General features: G+C 32.0%; 2 protein-coding genes across 4 annotated transcripts; both read right to left on the bottom strand.

Annotated features, from left to right (window-relative positions):
• Positions 1 to 2,066: 2,066 nt before the first annotated feature.
• LOC134233508 (uncharacterized) lies at positions 2,067 to 6,534 on the bottom strand. Its single transcript, XM_062715484.1, has 6 exons — positions 6,483 to 6,534; positions 3,946 to 4,209; positions 3,503 to 3,751; positions 3,220 to 3,357; positions 2,915 to 3,055; positions 2,067 to 2,137 (listed from the first exon to the last, which is right to left on the bottom strand). The coding sequence occupies exons 1-6, from the start codon at positions 6,532 to 6,534 to the stop codon at positions 2,067 to 2,069; spliced, it is 915 nt and encodes a 304-aa protein (XP_062571468.1).
• LOC134233497 (multiple epidermal growth factor-like domains protein 11) lies at positions 6,262 to 17,793 on the bottom strand. 3 transcript variants are annotated; one of them, XM_062715474.1, is made up of 11 exons: positions 17,688 to 17,793; positions 16,607 to 16,837; positions 15,421 to 15,660; positions 14,616 to 14,750; positions 13,659 to 13,796; positions 13,404 to 13,541; positions 12,818 to 12,958; positions 12,386 to 12,517; positions 12,074 to 12,217; positions 8,151 to 8,211; positions 6,262 to 7,848 (listed from the first exon to the last, which is right to left on the bottom strand). In XM_062715474.1, exons 1-11 carry the CDS (start codon positions 17,743 to 17,745, stop codon positions 7,722 to 7,724), a joined length of 1,545 nt encoding a protein of 514 aa, XP_062571458.1. In that variant the 5' UTR covers positions 17,746 to 17,793; the 3' UTR covers positions 6,262 to 7,721. The 3 variants fall into 3 exon arrangements, with proteins under 3 accessions (XP_062571458.1, XP_062571457.1, XP_062571459.1); XM_062715473.1 differs by having other exon boundaries at positions 6,263 to 7,848; positions 8,151 to 8,277; XM_062715475.1 differs by lacking the exons at positions 6,262 to 7,848; positions 8,151 to 8,211 and adding an exon at positions 11,673 to 11,904.
• Positions 17,794 to 20,226: the final 2,433 nt, after the last annotated feature.

Here is a 20,226-nt window from a genome sequence, read left to right as displayed (position 1 = left end):
TCTGCCTTATTTTAGAAGATATGGGAAACATTTCGAATCAACTTGGAGACATAATTCTCACATGCAGATGATAGGGTATTTTGCTGCGTAAGTAAGGGAGGCTGGCGAAAGAAAATGAAGTCATCAAGTTTATCATAAAGGTTTGATGTTAGTTTCACTTAAATTTCGATGTAAGTTTGCCATTAATTTCTTTCTTGTAAAACATCCAAATATGAAACAAATTTTAATTCAATTTTGTTGGTCGGAATATTAAAAAATGTAAAAAAAAAAATCGAGATATAATTTTGAAGAACTTCCTCATTAGAAAGAAAACTGTTGGAATTGTAAAAAATTAAAAGGAAGAAGTTATTTGTTTCAGTTATGAAATACTTTCCTTTAGTTTTCAAAATTAATACAGGAAATGAAGATAAGATAAAATAATTAAAACTTAAATGTTTGTTTTCATGCCGGAAATTATTTTGGTCAAATATGATTTAAAGCATTAAAATTCTAAACTTCATTAAATTTAGTATTTTCTGCTTTAATAATTGGAAAAGTGAGAATGAATTGAGAAGAAGTTGTCAGAAATACATCCGTATTAGCACTTGCTAATTCAAGGGATGTCATATTCGGGAAGAAGAGCTTAATTTGAATTAAAAACTATAAATAAACTTAGGAAATTTTAAATTTTTAAAACATAACCTTATTTTCTTAAAAATCAAGGAAACTTTATAAATGTATTTTCATTCAAATTAAATGCTTTTTTCATCGTTGAAATATCATTCTTTTTTAATGTACTGTAGATCACTAAATTTTCGCGACACCTTATTTTCGCGAGATAGTCATTGACTCTTTATTAGCGAGACATAATTTTCACGAATTGTTGTTTTTCCTCTATATAATCGTAAGGAATACTTTTAAACGCGAGAATGAAATTTTCGCGAGCTCATTGTCTCGCGTAATTACGCGAAAATTAAGTTCTCGCGAATATAACGTGATTTACAGTATCTGAACTCGAACGAGTATTTAACCACCCTTTTAAGGGTACAGAGTATATTTTCACATTTGTTTAATCAAACCAATGGGTTGAAACATTGTATATCTTATCGAAGCTTATTGAGCTATAAACACAATTTTGACGATTCGGCTGAACCATGCAAATATAAATAATGGTGTAAGTAAAGATGCTTTCTTTAATTCGTACAATGATCACAATGGGATTAGATACTTCATCTGAAATACCGGTCAGAAGAAGATGCTCACTTCTCTGTGGCATTTCATCCCATCTCTGATGTTTTGGAGGTCCATACATGCTCATTTCCTATTTTGTAATATTTCTTGTACTTTTAAATGGACCGAATAATGGTTATGTTAACATATTTCATAGATGATAAAGAAATTTTCTCTTCTAAATAGGACCAAGTGTGATTTATCGTCAACAAGCCCAGTCCAATCGGGAGTCCCTTAGTGTAATATACTTGCGGGACCATGCCCATTGCTGTCGTTCATGTCATGTCCAGTGGATCATTGTTGTTCCTCTTGTTATCAATGTCCTACCGAATTGTCCCTCGGAGTGATCAGTAGCAAGACTGTTAGCGGATGAAATCCCTGTTGGGTACTCATAAAGGAAGAGAATGTCATCAAGCTTCAAGAAGACCTAGAAACTCTATTGTATTAAGGAGGGCAACTGGTTAATGGATTTTAACCCTAAGAAATGTCAAGTTCTACATGTCACAAAAGGAAACGTGTAGAACACCCACCGACACATCCTCCAAATGGTTGACTCTGTCAAGTATCCTTGAGGTAATATCCACAAGAGCTTGAAATGGACTCAGTATACCAACCAGATCAACGAATGAGAACTTTTTGCAGCATGACATCAAAAAAGTCATAATAAGACCAATCCCCATCTTATATAAGATACTAGGGACCCACATAATGTGGACATCAGCAAGCTGCAGTTAGTACACCAGAGAGCTGTCCGAATAGTACAGAATGGCTATAGAATAACTTTGCAGCTTCTGGTACATATTACAGGGGTGAAGGGAGAAGCAAAGGCCATGGTGATAAACTGATTGTTTATCAGTTTATTGACATCTCCAGAGTTCAAACTTTTGTCCAAGATGGAACAACAGCATCACTCTCTTACATTTCAGGACTAAAATATATCAGAAACCATTTTTTCCAAATGGGACTAGACTATCAAACTTCTTATCATTTCAAACTTTTCATGCCAAACCCTTAGTCAGATTCAAGGGCCATCGAATTTTAAACTTTTGAACTTACTGGATATAACTCTTTTAAGGTCAGACGAGACGTTCCTCAAAACCTGTTTTATATATCTTCGTAATGTATGAAAAATATTTAAAATTTTAATAACATTCTGACTTCTTAATCAGTTTCTAAACGTTTTTAAAAAATCCAAACACTTAAACATTTGAAATTGGAAAATTATTTTTCTTCCTCAAAGGATTAAATAAGAAATACTACTCCTGGTATCTTGCAGAAATGCCTGGTAAGGTACTTCAATTTTTTGTGAGTAAACATGTTTAAGTAGCAATATTTCAGTGACAAACTCTAACAAATATTTATCTGTTATTAAGGAACGTCTCGTCTGTCCTTAATAACTAAAGATGTCTTTGCATCACAGTAAAATATATGTCTTTAGAATTTCATTTTTTTTTAAAATATCATTAAATTGTTTCTTTCAAAGTGCGTATATATTTTTTATTTGATTCTACATTTTTACACTTTATAAAAGACCTTATCAATGAGAAAAGGGCATTCACAATCAAAAGTGCCAAATACTTATATTGAAGTATTGAAGCGAGAGACGTGTCAAAAGTAGTTCCGACCAGTAGTGTTGAATAATTTAAGTTTTATCCATTTAATAAATGCAATATCCACAATAGGTATATATAAATACATATCTTACGTTTGTTGCAATGAGAGCCTTTCCATCCTGAAGCACATCCTCTGTCACACCTCCCTGTCACGTGATTACAGATGTCGCTGTATCTGCAGTTTCCGGAGCAGCTTAATTTGCACTCAAGTCCATACCACCCGGAGGGACAAGCTGATTGTTTTCAAATTATTTTGAAATAATGGAAGTGAAAAGATTTTGAAAGCATCTTATATCAAGTAACGTTGATAGTACTCTAAATTTATGTCCATTTTCTAAACTATTGGTGCATTATTCGATTATCGCAATTGATATATAATTCTTAGAATTCCATCTACCTTGATTACAATTCGATCCTGACCATCCTTCTGTACACCCAAGACAATATCCGTTAACTATGTCGCATCTCCGGCCTTGACATTTGGTCGGACAGTTGATATCACAGCTATATCCATATACCCCTGTTCGATAACAACCTGCAATTACAACATATAATATTAAGGTAGTCCGATCCTCAGGTTCATAAAATTAACAGTAAAGTAGTTTCAGGTGAGCTAAATTATAGCAAGAGTGAAATTCACGGGATGTACAGAGAGGTATGTAACACAAGAGGTAACATACCTTGCACAACTACGTCACATAACTCTGTTAGAGCAGGGTTTTCATATCTTGACGAAGAATAAAATTTCTGGTCCATTCGTTCGTTGTAAAAGATGACAAAACGTCCATATTTAATGCACCTTGTACTGAAATCCAGGTCTGGCAACCCTAATGTTGACAAATCTTCATAACACAAGTATCCATCCTCTCGTCGAGATGTATTGGAAATATACAGAGAAAATCCCGCCAGGCGTTTCCGTTGTCTCGTCACTAAAAATCGTTAGTTACTAAATATTAAACTTTAAATAGGAAAATATTGAAATTAGTTGCTAATATTTTATTTGTTAAAAATCACCTTATTATATGTAATATCATTCGTCTGTGATTATTAAACTAATTTTGAAAAAGATAAAACAGCATATAAAAACTTGCAAAGATAATCGTGTTTGAAATGGAATACTTGCAATACAAATTTCCATGTTCGTCTTTATAATCCTTGAACCGTATTCTGATATCATACACGCTGCGGATACCACCTAAGTCAACGTACCACCAAACCTTGTCGTATGCATTATTCAAACCAATGTACTCGGTCCTTGTGCAAGTACTAATGTAACCATCCACTGCTTTAGAAGCTATATACGTAGATGAAGTACAGTTCCGACCCCGGAACCAGAAGCATGTATACGTCGAGCTTTGAACTGCTGATCGACCGTACGACAAGTTATCTAAAAAGTCATCAGTACTTTATCAAACATGTATACAGCTCAACGCACTTTTTAAGCTCATGTGGTTTTTCGCACAAATTAAAGTCACATTGTTCTTGCAATAAAACTTAAAATTCTCGAGTTTCGGTACGAGACGTAACCATTATATTATTAGATATTTCATGTAAAATGTACATATTCTCTTAAAGTCAACGTTCTAAATGGGGATTTGTTTATATATTGTATAGTGTTCAATGTGTATGATTCTATCAAAGGTATTCACAGATTAATTAATCGAATTTTTTGATACTATTTGGTTGACTTCTTAAAGATGTGTATTTTTCTAGGTACATTGCAAATTTTCCATATTTGGCTTGGTTTTGTCAATATGCAATGATATCATGTGAAAGGATAGGATAGTAAAGTATTGTTTATCTTTCAACATAGTAAAATTTTAAATATTGAAAAGAAAATTCTTTTTACATTTAGGGTCTGAAACTTTGAAATTTTGCTTGGAAGGTATCTTTCATGATGCTAGATTTCAGGAAGTTAACCTAAAAAATGTCATCTTTTTAACATGGAAAGCAGATATGCCACACACAAGCAATCTATATGCTTTTTAACATTGAAAAGCAGAAGTGACATGGACTGCACTAGCTGTTTCTGTATTAAGGAGATATGTTTGAATTATGCAAAATCTACAAAATAAATGTGTTGCATTTTACGAACTTTTTGTTGAAATAAGTAATCCTACCAATTATTATGAGTGAATTATGGTTAAAGTAATGGAATATGATTAAAATTAAGATATAAAACATTTTAAAAATATTTTGTCACGTTATACAATTTTGCATTATAACAATGTGACTAAAGTCACTTTAATTTGTGAGAAAAAAAACACGTGAGTTTAAAAAGTGCTTTGAGATGTATGTTACAGTGTTAAGATTCTGGTAAAAACTGGTAAACACTGTATTTTTTGACATCAAAGACAGCCGCTTTTTCAATCAAAATGGAAATTAGCTTACCCTGTCATTGGTCATTTGCAAAACTATTTTGTTAAAAAAAATATTCTGATTGCACACAAGCACTTTGAAGTTGATACTAGTATTAAAAATGATTCATATAAGTCTTCCAACAATCTTTCGGAATTCCAATGGGTTCCAATTGCGCTCCTTTATTAGCAGACCTTTTTGTATTCATATTAAGCAGACTTTATGCAAAAAGTACAAAATAAATGTGTTGACTTCAACATTTCTATTGTCAACTTCCCTTGCTTACCGGGTATATATATGAAACGAATTTCGCTTTTGTAGGAAATAATAATGAAATGTAGACCTTTCATTCTGTAATTCCATAGAAATATAAACTTTTGGTTTATTAATAAAAATAAAAATGCATGCCGTTATACCTCATTGAATGTACAAGTCAATGTTTAAAGCAATATGAGCTGTATTTTTGAAAAACAAATTGCTGTTAAAATGCGTTATTATGATTAATTTGTATGTAACTTAAACCTTTATGATTAATTACACTAAAATAAAGCAGAAGGAAGACTTTTATATACAATCCAATATACAGTTTTATATAAGAAATCATTATTGTACAGGGCGACAATAATATAATTTTGTTTCAATTAAAGCTTTTAAATAGGTTTTTCAATCACAAGTATGAACAACATAAATTTATTAACGTTATTTTTTCTGTCATTGAAATTCTTATTAACAATTTTACAACAAAAAATTCCGATATCAAAGTTGCAGCTCATATTGCTTTAAATACAGTACATTAATTAAGTGACAAATGGAACCACCGTTATTGCATACATACTGTTTGTATTTATACATTAATACATGTTCTCTACAGTCATTATTGTTCAAATTAGATTTTCAAAACACAAGAAACCAAAAGAGCACTAGCCAGCCATTGTTTTTAAAATCAAAATAATTAATTTTGTAGCAAAGTATATATATATGAAATATCTGACTCTTTCCTTTTTTCAGGAGAATCTTTCAGAAATTTAAAAATCCTAATTAATCATTGCATTCATAAAAATAAACAGAACTTTGTGACGCAGTAAAAAATCAATATGAAAAATTATTAGTGCCAAGTTCATTCAGTTATTAGAGAAAACAATCAAACAAATCATCAAAAATTCAAATTATGATATAAATTGTATTTCCTTGATTGTTATAAATATACATCTTAAGCAAATAATACCTTAACCCCAACCCCCTATCTTTGGTTCAATCACATCAGACTCTGATATCTTTGACAATGTTTCAAAGTTTACTTACCATATCCGAAACAGTTCATTAATTTTCCTAGGATAGCAATTGTAAGAAACATGATTAGAATTACTACAACTTTTGATGCTGTATTTGCTCTGTATAAGCCTGCGTGGTTGTCCACTAGAAATCTTAAGCAAATACCAGCAATAATTAAAAAAAACTACCAAATAATTTACTGCTGATAAGAAGCAAAGTTTGATTTGATTTACATGTATATTTTTGTGAAAAATAAAAGAATATATTTTTGTAAAAAAATTATTGAAAAAGAAATTATTGTTCCTTCCGCGCAAAGATTGTCAGTTTTTGACAAGGTTTCATGCAATCATAATATTTTTTCCTTAATGTCTTTAGAACCATTGATATCATTACATAATAACACACACCCAAAGTAAACGAAGGAAATATTTAACAAGTTTTCATAAAAAAATCTGTAAACCTCATTTCCCTGAAATAGAATGCTCTGGTTGTTCACTTATTTATGCCTTTTGATGTAGTTTGTAAATAAATTCTAATATTTGATCAAGGAAATAAAAATGGATGGTCATTTTATACTTCAAATGATGTGATTCCAAATAACTTGAACATATTGTTTTCTTCCAAAAGAGCAATGTCCTTAACTCGACATTTCCTCCTCAGCTTTGGTGGATATTTGTCTGAATATAGAAGATAACGGTCAACTTACAAAGAATGCTATGTAAATTTTCCTATTTAGGTAGTTAATCTCCTGTATAAAGTGTTTATTCGATACTCAAGAGTATGTTCTCAAAGATGTTATGCAGCCTCTCTCCTCTTGATTGTAATTAACCCCTCATCTAGTACACAGCGTGAGAATAAGCTTCCCTGTCATCAGTTTATTAACGCAAAAGCTGAATACAAATAAACATTAAACTTACCATTTATATATGTACATTTTTTCCATTTATCGATAACATTGTATAAAATGTCCAAAACATTGAGAGTCACGATGGAAGCAGTGTGATGGTCAGATGAAAAGAGTTAGAGAATAACAGATTAGCTTAAAGAAGATCAAAACTACATACAGTATGTAAATCTACCCAACTAAATAAGTTTAGAGACATATAATAATGCATATTACAAGTCACATGTTTATTATAATCAGTGATAAGTTTATAACTTTACGTTTTTTATTTGTGCTTATACATAAATTGTAAATTGTAACTACTAAAAGTTTGTTCTTTCTACAGAGAGAGAAGAGCACCAGTAGAATTCATTTTACAAGAATTCCTAATTAATGGGGTTAATTATTTCCTCATACTGATGAGCTGCGCCTTCATTGTTCAAAGTTCCTGAATCTGTCATTGTAATATACTTTTCTGGTCTTTTGTTTGCTTTTGCTTTTAATTGACAGTGTCTACAAATAGAATTAAAACAGCCAATACAAATAGAATTAAAACAGCCAATACAAATAGAATTAAAACAGCCAATAATGCATACGTTTGCTGGCTATTTTGGAAAATAAATACGTTTCTATGAAAGACAAAATGTGTTTCTTATAGATAATTATATCATTCAAATTGTTAAAATACTTCTAGCAGACATTTTAGAATATCAAAACTTATTTAATGAACCAATGGTGATTAAAAAAATTAAATCACTTTTGTTTCTAATTCTTGATCACTTTGAATTGCGAAATAAAATAGGCGTAAGAATTACCGTATTTCAAAAATGATAATGAAAATTGCAAATAAATTTGATGTAAGAGAAACGGTCATTCCTGCAATCCACGAAGTAGAAAAATGCTTGAAAACGCAAAATTTTTCTTCTTGATACTCAGTAAAATCTGAAATTGATGATGGAACATCGAAGCTCAGTTGATTATTCAATCATTTATTACGATCAAATAAAATATCCAATTATATATCCAAACACTGAATATCTATTGATCTTTCATATAAACAGACTCTTGACAGAACAAACTGGAATTCACTACATACATAGATAAAATCAAATTTAAGGGGATGAAGGACCTTTAGCTGAAAAAATACCTGTCATTTAATTTTTTTCATATTTTGTATATATCTTATTTAGTATGTCCTACATACTATAAAGCAGACATATCAATAGGTTTCCAGACTTATTTCTGAGATATTGAGTGACAAATACCATACCCCACAGTGTCTGAGCAGAGTTTTTATTCTCCGTGTTTCTTGGTCCATTACTCGGTCGATAATCGAAAATTTTCACCATAGATAAAAAGTATACCAGCGGAAATGTGTCTTTAAAATATTTTAGAGTATGAATAGGGTTAAAAATTCGAAAAAGCAAGATTCTTTTGTAACACCACATCTGGAGACGGAAATTTACGACTTTTTTAGGACAACTTAAATCATAAAAAAATTAATTTGCAAAAAATCCTATCATTCAATATTTGAAAATTTACGTCGAAGTTCAAGGTCGTCATTGTATTGATTAACTGTAAAAATATTGATTGGTGAAGCTGAGCTCAATATTGCTCGGGGCAAAGTTAAACGAGTGATGATCATGAGAAAAACGTGTCATGTTTACATTTCTCGAGTACGGGAAAACCCAACTATGACGTCACACATTCCTGAAATAAGCGAAATAAGACAAACCCACAGAACTTTTCCGTCAACAACCATGTAAAAATATTTTTTGCGTTCTGAAATTTACAAAATACCCTACCATGTACATATTATGATCCGTTTTTATGATTTTATACTACCCGTTTTTACCGTGTATGATCTTACTGAACTAAGAGTTCCACTATGACGTCAAAGACGCACTGGACGCGCAGAGTAGGGAAACGGCAGAGTGGATTAATCTATTCCGTAATTTGATAATATTTGCAAGAAATTTTGAATGTTTTCAGATATTTTTATTCTAGATGGTGAACGCAAACAAACAGTCAAAAAAATTATACAAATACTGTGGTTTCAATCTCGTTTTGTACATATTTTATCAGAGATTATGACGTAAATCAACTGAGTCACGTGACCATACATCCTTCATCCCATTAAAGTTCAAAGAGACTTTCCTCTAATCCTTTGAAAAGATTTATTTAAATTATAATTTCTATTTCATAGAGCTACATATGAGGGTTGTTCCAAAGAGAAGTGGACAGGGAAAAAATATATTCCCTTTGCTTTATTAACTGGGTTTTTTTTCATGTTGTAGTGAGAAGGCAGAATTTCTCATTTTATAAACATTGTCCACGACTTTATGGGACAACCCTCGTATATTTTCAAAAAATTTCATCAGTTTATTTTTGAACAGGGATTTTTGAAGCAGAATCTGTTCTAAATCTTACACATAAAAAGAAGAAAACTGACTGATGGCTTCAACTCGACATTTGGATACACCGACGACGTATTTTCAATTAAAATTGGTTATTTCCATTCTTATTTCGATACAATATATTCCATGAGTTTTAAATAAAACATACCACAGAGTCTGACACATCTCTTTCATATATTTGCATATTTCATTTGAAAAAACATTAATGGTTATCTAACAACCAAGATTTATGAAAAACGTGCGAACTTTTCAATCATCAACTTCCCTTACTTAGCCAAATGCCTTCATCACCTGCATACGGGTTTACATCTCTTGGTTGATTCGATAGGCAAGAGCATGGTCTAAATATGATATTTTTTAAACGAGGTAAGTTATTGACAAACAAATTGGTAAAGAAGAATATCAGTAGGGTCGTATAAATTCATATTTTCGAAAGTTCTATGGTCGATACAATGACCTTATCAGCAAATACAATTTATCATTGTGTCAAGTGCTGACTGACGTTTTTCATCCTAATTGTTATTGTTAGGCCATTATTATTAGAACTTGGATTTAGTTCTACAAGTGGTACTCCTACTTATACTCATACTTCCCTCTCTAAGGAAGAAATTCTTTAAAACCATTTGTCAGTTTTAAATATTTTTAATATTCTACAGAGCCGAAATGAATTTGAACTACCCTATATATACAGTGTATTGGGTTCCGAAACTTAATAAAACTCCTTACAAAGAAAGATACATTGCGGGTTCCAGTAAATGTTCAACCAGGCCTCTTTTGTTACTCCTCACTAAGCTATTGACAGTAGTGAAGGAAAAACTTCAATAGTACTCTGCAACAATACATTCAAGAAGTGGTGTGAATCAGATGTGGATATTCAAAAATTCCAAAGAACTTTTGGACAATTTGAAATCAAAAGATTTTACCAAAATCAACAGCTTTAAAGCTTACGACTTTTCAACTTTATACACAACCATTCCCCACGATAAATTAAGTCCAGGGTTTTTGATATCATTGACAGCTGTTTTTTCAATAAAAATGGAACTCGTAAATTCAATTACCTGGTCATTGGTGATTTGCAAAATTATTTTGTTAAAACACATTTTGATTGCACACACAAGTACTCTGAGGTTGACATCAAAGAGATGCTTGAGTTTCTGATTAACAATATCTATGTGGTTTTCGGAGACCAGGTATTCCAACAATCTGTTGGAATTCCCATGGGTACCCGTTGCGCTCAGTTATTAGCGGACATGTTTTTTTAATTATATAAAGCAGAAATTATGGAAAATATTATGCGTGAAAAAAGGAAACACTTGCTATGGCCTTCAATTCGACATTTAGATATATCGACGACCTATTGTCAATTAACAATGGTCATTTCCATTCTTACGTACGTCAATACGATATGTCCTTTTGAGCTTGAGATAAAAGAAACCACAGAGTCTGACACATACTTGGATATTTTACTCGAAAAAGACGTTAATGGTAATCTAACAACAAAGCTATATGATAAACGTGACGACATTAACTTTTCTATCGTCAATTTCCCTTACTTATGCAGCAATAACCTTCATCACCTGCATATGGAGTATATATATCTCAGACGATTCGATACGCAAGAGCATGCTTTACGTACGAACAATTTCTAAAACGAGGTAAATTATTGACAAGCAAGTTTATGAAACAAGAATATCAGCAGTCTCGTTTAAATTCATCATTTCGTAAGTTCTATGGTCGAAACAATGACCTGGTCAGCAATACAATTTATCATTGAGTCAAATGCTGACTGAAGTTTTCCTTACTAATTGTTAGTCCATTATTTATACCCTGAATTGACGACGGATTTTCCGTTGTTTCTCGATCATGACAAGGAGCACACAGCGGGTGTGACCGGTCAGCAGGGGATGCTCACTCTTCGGAGGTCCGTGTTTGTGCTGCTCCTAATATGTATTGTTTTATGGACTTTGAGAAGGAATACTGTTCGTTATCTCCATATCCTTCTTCCAGACTGCATTTTTGACGGATTCTTCCGTTAATTTCCGATAATGACAAGGAGCACATGGCGGTTATGATCGGCGAAAGGGGTTATACTCAATCCTCCATGATACCTGATCCCACCTCTGATGTTTTGGAGGTATGTCTTTTCTCTGTTCTAGATATATATTATTCAATGGACTTTTGAGTTTCAATTTAGTTTGTTATCACCATATACTTCTTCGTGATAAGAATAACATGTACAACATTAGTAATTTTCTACACGTTCAAGTAAATAAGATACCTCAGTAAAAATAAATTTCACAACAAGGCTGTAAGTCACTAACTTTGATGATCACAGAGACGACCAATAAATGGTTCCTGACAGCCGCCTTCACATGTCCCGTCATGCCTACTACAGGTGTCATTGTTACTGCAGTGACCACTGCATCGGCGTCGGCAGTCAATTCCGAAAAAGTTTGGAGGACATTCTTAGAATTAAAAAAAAAGTGAATGAAGAATTTCTCATCAAATCAAAAAATTGATGACAAATTATTTTCTATTGATAATTCCTTGATCTACTTTGCACAATATTTAAAATGTAAGGTTCTTGCAGAAAAGTCAGAGCCTATATTTAGTTTTTCTTAATAAGTTCATACCAATGGTACACTTCGGGAACCCCGTCCACCCAGCAGTACATCTACAAAAACCGTCAACATGGTTACAGTTGTCTTGACATCCTACGGAACATATCTCTGTACAGTTTATACCATAAAAGCCAGGTTCACAAACTGAAAAAGAAGCATTGAAACAAAATGTAGCATCCAAATCCGCAACATCATATGATTTATATGCAAAGAAACATATGCAGATAACGAACAGTATTGAAGATCAAAAGTCCATAAAACAATAAAAAAAAAATAGGAGCAGAGCAAACACAGACATCCAAAACATCAGAGGTTGGGTCAGGTGCTACGGAGGAGTGAGCATTCCCTGCTGACCGGTCACACCCGCCGTGTACTAATGTCTTAATCACATTTATGACATGATTATTATAATTAAGAATCTTTATTGATGGTAAATATACTTACCAAGATTACACTTATTTCCTATGTATCCGGCAGCGCACCCTCTTTTACATCTCCCATCAACATGATGGCAACTCTCGTTGTGTGAACAATGGCCACTGCAGGGATAACTGCAATTCTTTCCAAACAATCCCGGCAAACATTCTATCAAAATTGCAAAATACAAATGTTGTCATCGTTAAAAAAAATATTGAATTTTGCCTTTAAAGAAACATATGGAAATAACAAACAGTATATTAGCTCATAAGTCCATAAAACAATATTAAATAGGAGCAGAGCAAACACGGACATCCAAAACATCAGAGGTGGCATCAGGTACCATGGAGGAGTGAGCATCCTCTGCCGACCGGTCACATCCGCCATGGGCTCCTTGTCATAATCGGGAAATAACGGATATATAAAAAGGGTACTTTCGATATTTTAAGTCAAATCAGGACGGTTAAATTGTCTCAAAAATTCCTTTACGATCTATGACTCTAAGTGAGTTTATAACTTTATATTTCAGACAATCCTTAATTCTTGTCTGTCTAAGCACGTATATATCATGATTATATGTCTACCAATTTAAAGAATAAGGAAAAACTTTAACCTTTGTGACATCTATCTCCAAAATACCCAGGGACACATCCTGTGCTACACACTCCTGTAGTCTTATCACAGAGTTCTCCATTAAAACAATGGCCACAAGTGAAATTGCAACTTGGTCCATAACTCCCATTTTCACAAGCTGACAAAAAATGTAGATCTTATTAATCTTCAATGTCTCAAAAATATAATTAATTATATTTACTCTCCTTTGATCAAATTATTGTGAATACAAGTATGAAAATTGTTGATGTTATACCCTGTTTGCAAAGGTCTCCACGATAGCCAGGGTCACATTCAGATCCACAACTTCCGGTCTCTACGTCACAAGGCGCATCATTAAAACAGTGTCCACACCTGTACATACATCTCGGACCATATGTTCTATTTTTGCATCCTGCCATTAATTATAAATATTCATGTTAATGTTATGCAGATATAGCCTTTTGATGAGGTCAATTCCTAAATGTATAAACTTTAGAGGAGATAGTGTTCGGTCGATATCCTCTTCTCATAGATATATATATTATAGGAATTGTATTGAATGAATTTGTTGCATTATTTTTTAACAGGCAATGAAAAATGTCTTTTAAAGCCATATTTTATTATAAAGTAGGTCTTCTCATTTCAGACATTGTAACATCATTCTCATTATGACATGACATTACAATTACAAATAGGAGTTGAAATATCTGTTTAAAAAAATAACCAGTCAATTGACTTATAATAATAAAATGCTTTTACCTTTTCTCAGAGAATATTGTTTATAATTTTAAAAACATCAACTCGATAAGCTTCTCTGGAAGCTTGAAATAGAAACAAATTGTTTAATGGCCTCTATACTTGATAATGTGATCTCGTTTTCAAGACCCAATTAAAAGCAGGGAACGAGAGAAAAAAAATAAAAAAGAAAGATTTCCCTTGCAAATATTATCTGCTTTAAAATATTAAAAAGTTTCCCTATATTTTTTCTCCACAAATTAGATTGCTTAATCAACTAAACAGAAAAAAACAGTAAATATTGGGAACTCCAATCTGTGCGATAAATTCCCGCCCATTTTCTATTTTTGAAAATTTTAGATGACTATGATTTAAACACGAAACATTTAATCTCTGTGAAAAGCTAGGGTTTTACAGATATCAAGAAAAGTAATACATGATGACAACACATGAACAAATTTTTAGTTAAAAAGTAAAAATAAATTTATTTTCTCACCTTCCTGGCATTTAGGTCCTTGCCACCCTGCTAGACACGTCAAACAATCACCACTCTCGATGTCACACATATGATCCGGGCATTTGATTGGACAGTTTAGCCTACAGTTATCTCCATACCTTCCTGATTCACATCCTTGTGAGAAAAAAAACCTTAGTTTCAAAATGCATCTTTCGTTTGGGTATTAAATTAACATAGTTTTTTTTTTTTATTTCGGAACTTTTATCCATAATAAAACATACACAACCAAACCGGGAAGAAGTAATTTCATTGTGTAGAAACGTATATGTAAAATATGTATTAGTACTAATTTCATTATCTGAAGTTTTCATATTTTCCAATTTATGCCAGTAGTTTAGCATGCTATTGAAAAACAACGGTTATCTTCCAAGTTCAGACAGCACAGCAAAATTAGCCGCTTTTCTTTCAAACCAAGCACATCTTTACAAAATTTAGTGTGCCGTTTTTTCACATTCGAAGTTTTTCAAAATTTTCAAAAATCCTATCTTTTTGTTGAACTTAATACAAAAAGATTAAAAACACTCAAAATCTCGATTCCATACATCAAGATTGCTACGACTGTATGAAAGATAAGAAACTGTTTTATACCCGGGATTAATTAGTTCAATGAAAACGACATTTGGTACTTGATTTTACGTCCAAGTTTCGAATGGAACAGTGTATGCTGTGGAAAATGATTTGCAGTTCATTATTTCTTGCAAACCAACATATTATATATTGCACGTAGATAACGCCTCAGAGAGAAAAAACTATACTTATTGTAATTTAATAACAAGGTCATTACCTTCAATAACGACGTCACATAGTTCTATTAGAGTTTTAGACTCGTAGCCTTCCGGGTATGTTACTCCATCAAATCGTTCATTATAAAATATAATATAACGGCCATGTCCGGAGCAAATTATACTAAAATTCAAGGGAGGCAACCCATTCTTATCTTTGTAGCAGAGATGACCGTCCTGTTTCTGTGTGCTGTTTGAGATAAATAAAGAAAAACCGGCCATTCGTCCTCTTTGTCTCTGTACTGTAAAGAAATTTAGACAGATTTCTTTCTAATCAAAGAATAGGTTAATGGACATATTTTTACCTGATAGAGCTCTGTAGATCGCTTAAGGTAGGACACAATAGATAGGCCAAATCTTTTCTCAAATTCAATTTTTCTGAAACTTTGATATTTTTTTCTAGGATAAAAATCTATCTTTACATACGATATGAAAGAAATTCAACCACACATTTTTTGCCCGCATAGTCTGAAATATGGCCTATCAGCCCCTGTTAGAAAACTGTGAAATTCGACTTCAGATTATTTTAGAATTATCAATTGATCTATTGCTAATTTGTGTAATACTTTTCATACAGATAACCTTTTTGTTACTTTAAATCAGTAAATCAAATTGATGCTGGAAAATTTGAGTAAAATATTAAGTAAAAATAGAACATACATAGCCTCGGAATTGAAAATTCACATGTAAATATCCAACAGTTCAAGTTTTTTTAAGTGAAAATGTATAATTCAATTTTAACGCAAACATGCCATAACTTATTATTTTTCTTACAGGGATCATTCATTGTTGGCAATATAGTAATATTATTCTTTTTTACTCCAGTACTTTTTAAGAAATGGGTAAAATTAGAATCCACGGGTGTTTTGTCCTACCATAATATTTGCAAGATAGTTATACATTATATCAAAATTTTTCATGAAATATGTTTATTGTTTTATTTTATATAATCAATAATGTAAGAATTATTGTAAGAACTATAATGCAAAAATAAAATTTTCCAGAATAAATATTTTGTTCTCATTCTTGTATTTATATTTTTATTCTTTCCAATTTTTCTTATTAAATATTTAAAATACGTATGATGAACATAGATTATTTATAAATGAAACAAATGAAACAGGGCACAAAAGAGTTGGATGTGTATTATATTCCCTTTGCATGCAAGATTAAAAAAAAGAAACATACCATACCCAGTGTAGTCCCTGTAGAGAATGTTGATTCTGTATATACTTTCTGTCTCACCGAGGTCAACATACCACCAAGCAGATTTAATCGGACTGTTATGACCAAAGACTTCACTCCTAGAACAAGTGCCAATGTCATCATCTACTGCGTTCTCCGCTCTATATAGAGAGCAGGACTTACCGCAAGGCCAGGTTGAACTCTGTGCAGCTTTTTTATTTTGTGATAGATTGTCTGCAATTAAACATCTATTTTTTTTTAATCAAAGTATACTTAATCTGTCAAACTCCTCGCCAACTTTATGTCTTTAGTCTCTGTTGGTTACCAAATCTAGAAATTGGCAAATCAAATATTTTTTTTAATTTTCATATCGAGTCGATATATTCCGGAGGGCTTGACATAAAAGATAATAAAGAGTGTGACACATCTGTTTGGTATTTAGATATTTCACTTGAAATACACATTAATGGTAATCTAACAACTAAGCTTTATGACAAACTATATGACTTTGTTAAACTTTTCTATCGTCAACTTCCTTACTTATACAGCAATATACCTTCATCATCTACGTATGAAGAATATTTAGAACAAGATATGTTATTAACAAATAAGTTACTGAAACAGCAGTCTTGTTTAAAGTCATCAATTTGTAAATTCTATAGTCAAGACAATATGACCTTGTCAGTAAATACAATTTATTATTTATCTCCATATGTTTCATCATTGAGTCAAATGTTAACTGACGTTTTTCATATTGTTGGTCCATTTTTTTCTCACACTTAGCTGATGACGGATTTTTCAGTTATTTCCCGATCATGAAAAGGAGCACATCTTGATGTTCTTACTGTCATATAACACAATATGCGTTATAAACTTAATATTAAATAAAGTCTTAATTACATTTGTATGACAGAGTATCAGCTAGGTTGTTGAAAACCCGCTTGATAATATTACTAATTCGCCCATCCAATTTCCCGCTTCAAAAAATACCTTTATATACTGCTACATTATTGTTAATAAGTACTCTACGGATCTTCTTTATCATACTTTAAATAATACTAATCAACATTCAAAACCTGCTTACCGTATCCATAACAGTTCAGTAACTCTCCAAGAATAACTAAAATGGGAAACACATTCATTACAAATCAAATCTGACTCATAAATGTTTAGAGATAGTTTACTAGAATAATTTCCTTATGTCGTTACATTGTAATAAAAACATCCCTCCAAATGGCCCTAAGATCAACAAATGAACTCAAAATAGTTTTAAAGTAATTTTTTCAGCATTTTATAGGTATATATCAGTTTGCACCTGTCCATTGGTGGTCCAAAATACTAGTATCTTGAGAAACCTTTGCATGACAGACATCAAACTTGGTAAACTTAAATTCTCCAAGATGTAGTTGACGCATGTTGAATTTTAAGGTTGTAAAGTCAAAGGTCAATGGTTTAACTAATCTAGGAACGTGAAGATCAATTGCTTACACTGGAGTTGTTAATCCTTAAGTTATAAAACCCTTAATTATTTAGGGGTTACAGAGTCAAGGATCAAACTACCTTGACTATAAAATTTCTGGCAGATGCACCCTTGCTCATCCTGACTGTATAGGTAGTTCATCTGCTTAACACCCAGCAGCAGATCTAGAGGATTTCGAAAAGGCGCCCTTTCTCATCTTAACTACCGGGGTATGTACTTTGTAGTAAGTTTGTGTTATACCCAGAAGGAGAGATTATGATTATGATCGTATATTGTTTAACGTCCCATTCGAATTCTTCACTCAGACGTCAGAAGTAAAGAAGAAGATCTTCAAGGAATTACAAAAAACAGAAAGCAATAGGTCACCCGAAAAAACTCACATGACCTGATAAAATTTAAAGTTGACCATTTGTTGGAGTTGCACATTTCTGAGATACATATTTATCATTAGTTTGAAATGTTCCACAAACAATATTAAATAAGATTTTTATATAATGGTATGCATTACACGCCATGATATGTGAATACAACGGATAGCAATCACACTCAAAACTAAATTGAAACAAAACAAATTGGGAGTAGATGAAAGACAGATTTCTAAAAACATTAGAGGCTGGATCTGGTAACGGGTAGGAGCAAGCATTTTCAACTATTTTGAAATATATTACATTATATGGTTGAACTGAAGTGACAGGGCTTCTCTTCAAAATAAGCAAGGTAACTCACGCTTTGTGATTAGCGTATCTTTTATTTCACCCTTATCTTTTATTGTTTTAACTTGAAAATGTCGCCTCCCTATGCAGGCATGCTTTAGATATCGTAATATGATAGCTGTTATGGTCGGGTCTTATGGAAAGAACTGGTATAGTCTATAATTACCATGATTACATGCCTGGGAGAAATTATTTGAGGAATTATCATGCCGAGTTAGTGTATACATTTATATATCCTTTCTCATTTAATGTAAATACATGTATGTTGAAGGATGGGCCAAAACTGTAAAATTTGGAGGCAAGCATAAGAACTACATTGTATTTTAATCTGTATAGATGTGTCCCTACGAAGGCAGCTAACAGAAAGTGGGATATAATTAAGATTGCATTGTGAATTTGGTCGTGTCACCTCTAAATGGCAGAAGAAAACTCACCTCAGCACAACCAGAAACACTTCTCTGAAGTTGAGTACATCAATTTAATATATTTCTATTAGAAAAATTTTTCATAAGTTATGATACATATTTTTGATAGCATAACAAATGTTCTTGTTATGATGGCAAAAATGAACCAAATACTATTTTCGAAAGTGTATTTTGACATTTTTTTTTTGTTGACTTGCGTATTTTCTTTTCATTTTTTTTTGAATACATGAAATACATGATTACTTATAATGTTAGGCTTTTGAGAGAGAAAAAAAAATACAAAAAAATATTAGGGAAGTCAAATTGGTCAATATTTAATAATCGCTTACTCTGACTTTTCCCCAATTGAATACACAGTTACACGATAAAATGTAGATAAAAGTTTGATCTTGTGCCTAGTTAAATTAATTAAGCTCTGTTAACCCACAAAGCTGATTTTATCATGTTTATCAATGTAAAACATGTACAAATAATTATCAATTCCATTGGAAATGATCTTTGGTACTAAAATTAGTTATCAAATAAAACACAAATGCACAATATACACCCAAAATTACAAAACGTTGTTTTAATTGGATCTATGTAACAAACTGCTGTGTAAACATGTAGGTTATTATATAACTAGTGAAAGAAAGGGGACGGATGTTGTTGGTCAGGATCGCTAATCTTATATTATAACATTTGTTGGTTGTTTCCAGTATACATACCCTTAACTTACAACACAAGTTGACTTTCAGCGGTTTTGAATCTTTCGTTATTTCTATATACCCACTTCACTCTTGAAGTGGGTATAGTGGCATTGATTTCTATGCATGTTAGATTTCACTGAATGAATGAATGAATGAATGTAGATCAAGGCGATAACGGATGTTTTACAGCAAGGTGTAGATGAAGACATGCTAATTACCATTTGCATGTTTTAGTTATAATTGATGTTTTTGATAAAAATGTGTACCTTGAAATAAGAAATAATATACAGCCGAGTAACCGAGTACCTATTTATAG

This window comes from Saccostrea cucullata, unplaced genomic scaffold, assembly GCF_032062105.1.
Source record: "Saccostrea cucullata isolate Sc308-1 unplaced genomic scaffold, CSIRO_AGI_Scuc_v1 ctg258, whole genome shotgun sequence".
NCBI classification, from domain to species: Eukaryota; Metazoa; Mollusca; class Bivalvia; order Ostreida; family Ostreidae; genus Saccostrea; species Saccostrea cuccullata.
This window is presented reverse-complemented; position numbering and strand designations above follow the sequence as displayed.

Excerpts from the sequence above, each read along its gene's own strand:
- LOC134233508 (XM_062715484.1), bottom strand. The coding sequence starts at position 6,534 with ATGTTTCTTACAATTGCTATCCTAGGAAAATTAATGAACTGTTTCGGA. Across the intron at positions 4,210-6,482 it reads AATGAACTGTTTCGGATATG|ATAACTTGTCGTACGGTCGA; the intron begins GTAAGTAAACTT and ends ATGACTTTTTAG. Across the intron at positions 3,358-3,502 it reads ATGTGACGTAGTTGTGCAAG|GTTGTTATCGAACAGGGGTA; the intron begins GTATGTTACCTC and ends TTGTAATTGCAG.
- LOC134233497 (XM_062715473.1), bottom strand. The coding sequence starts at position 17,745 with ATGAATGTGTTTCCCATTTTAGTTATTCTTGGAGAGTTACTGAACTGT. Across the intron at positions 16,838-17,687 it reads ACTGAACTGTTATGGATACG|ACAATCTATCACAAAATAAA; the intron begins GTAAGCAGGTTT and ends GTTTAATTGCAG. Across the intron at positions 12,218-12,385 it reads GTTCCCGAAGTGTACCATTG|AATGTCCTCCAAACTTTTTC; the intron begins GTATGAACTTAT and ends TTTAATTCTAAG.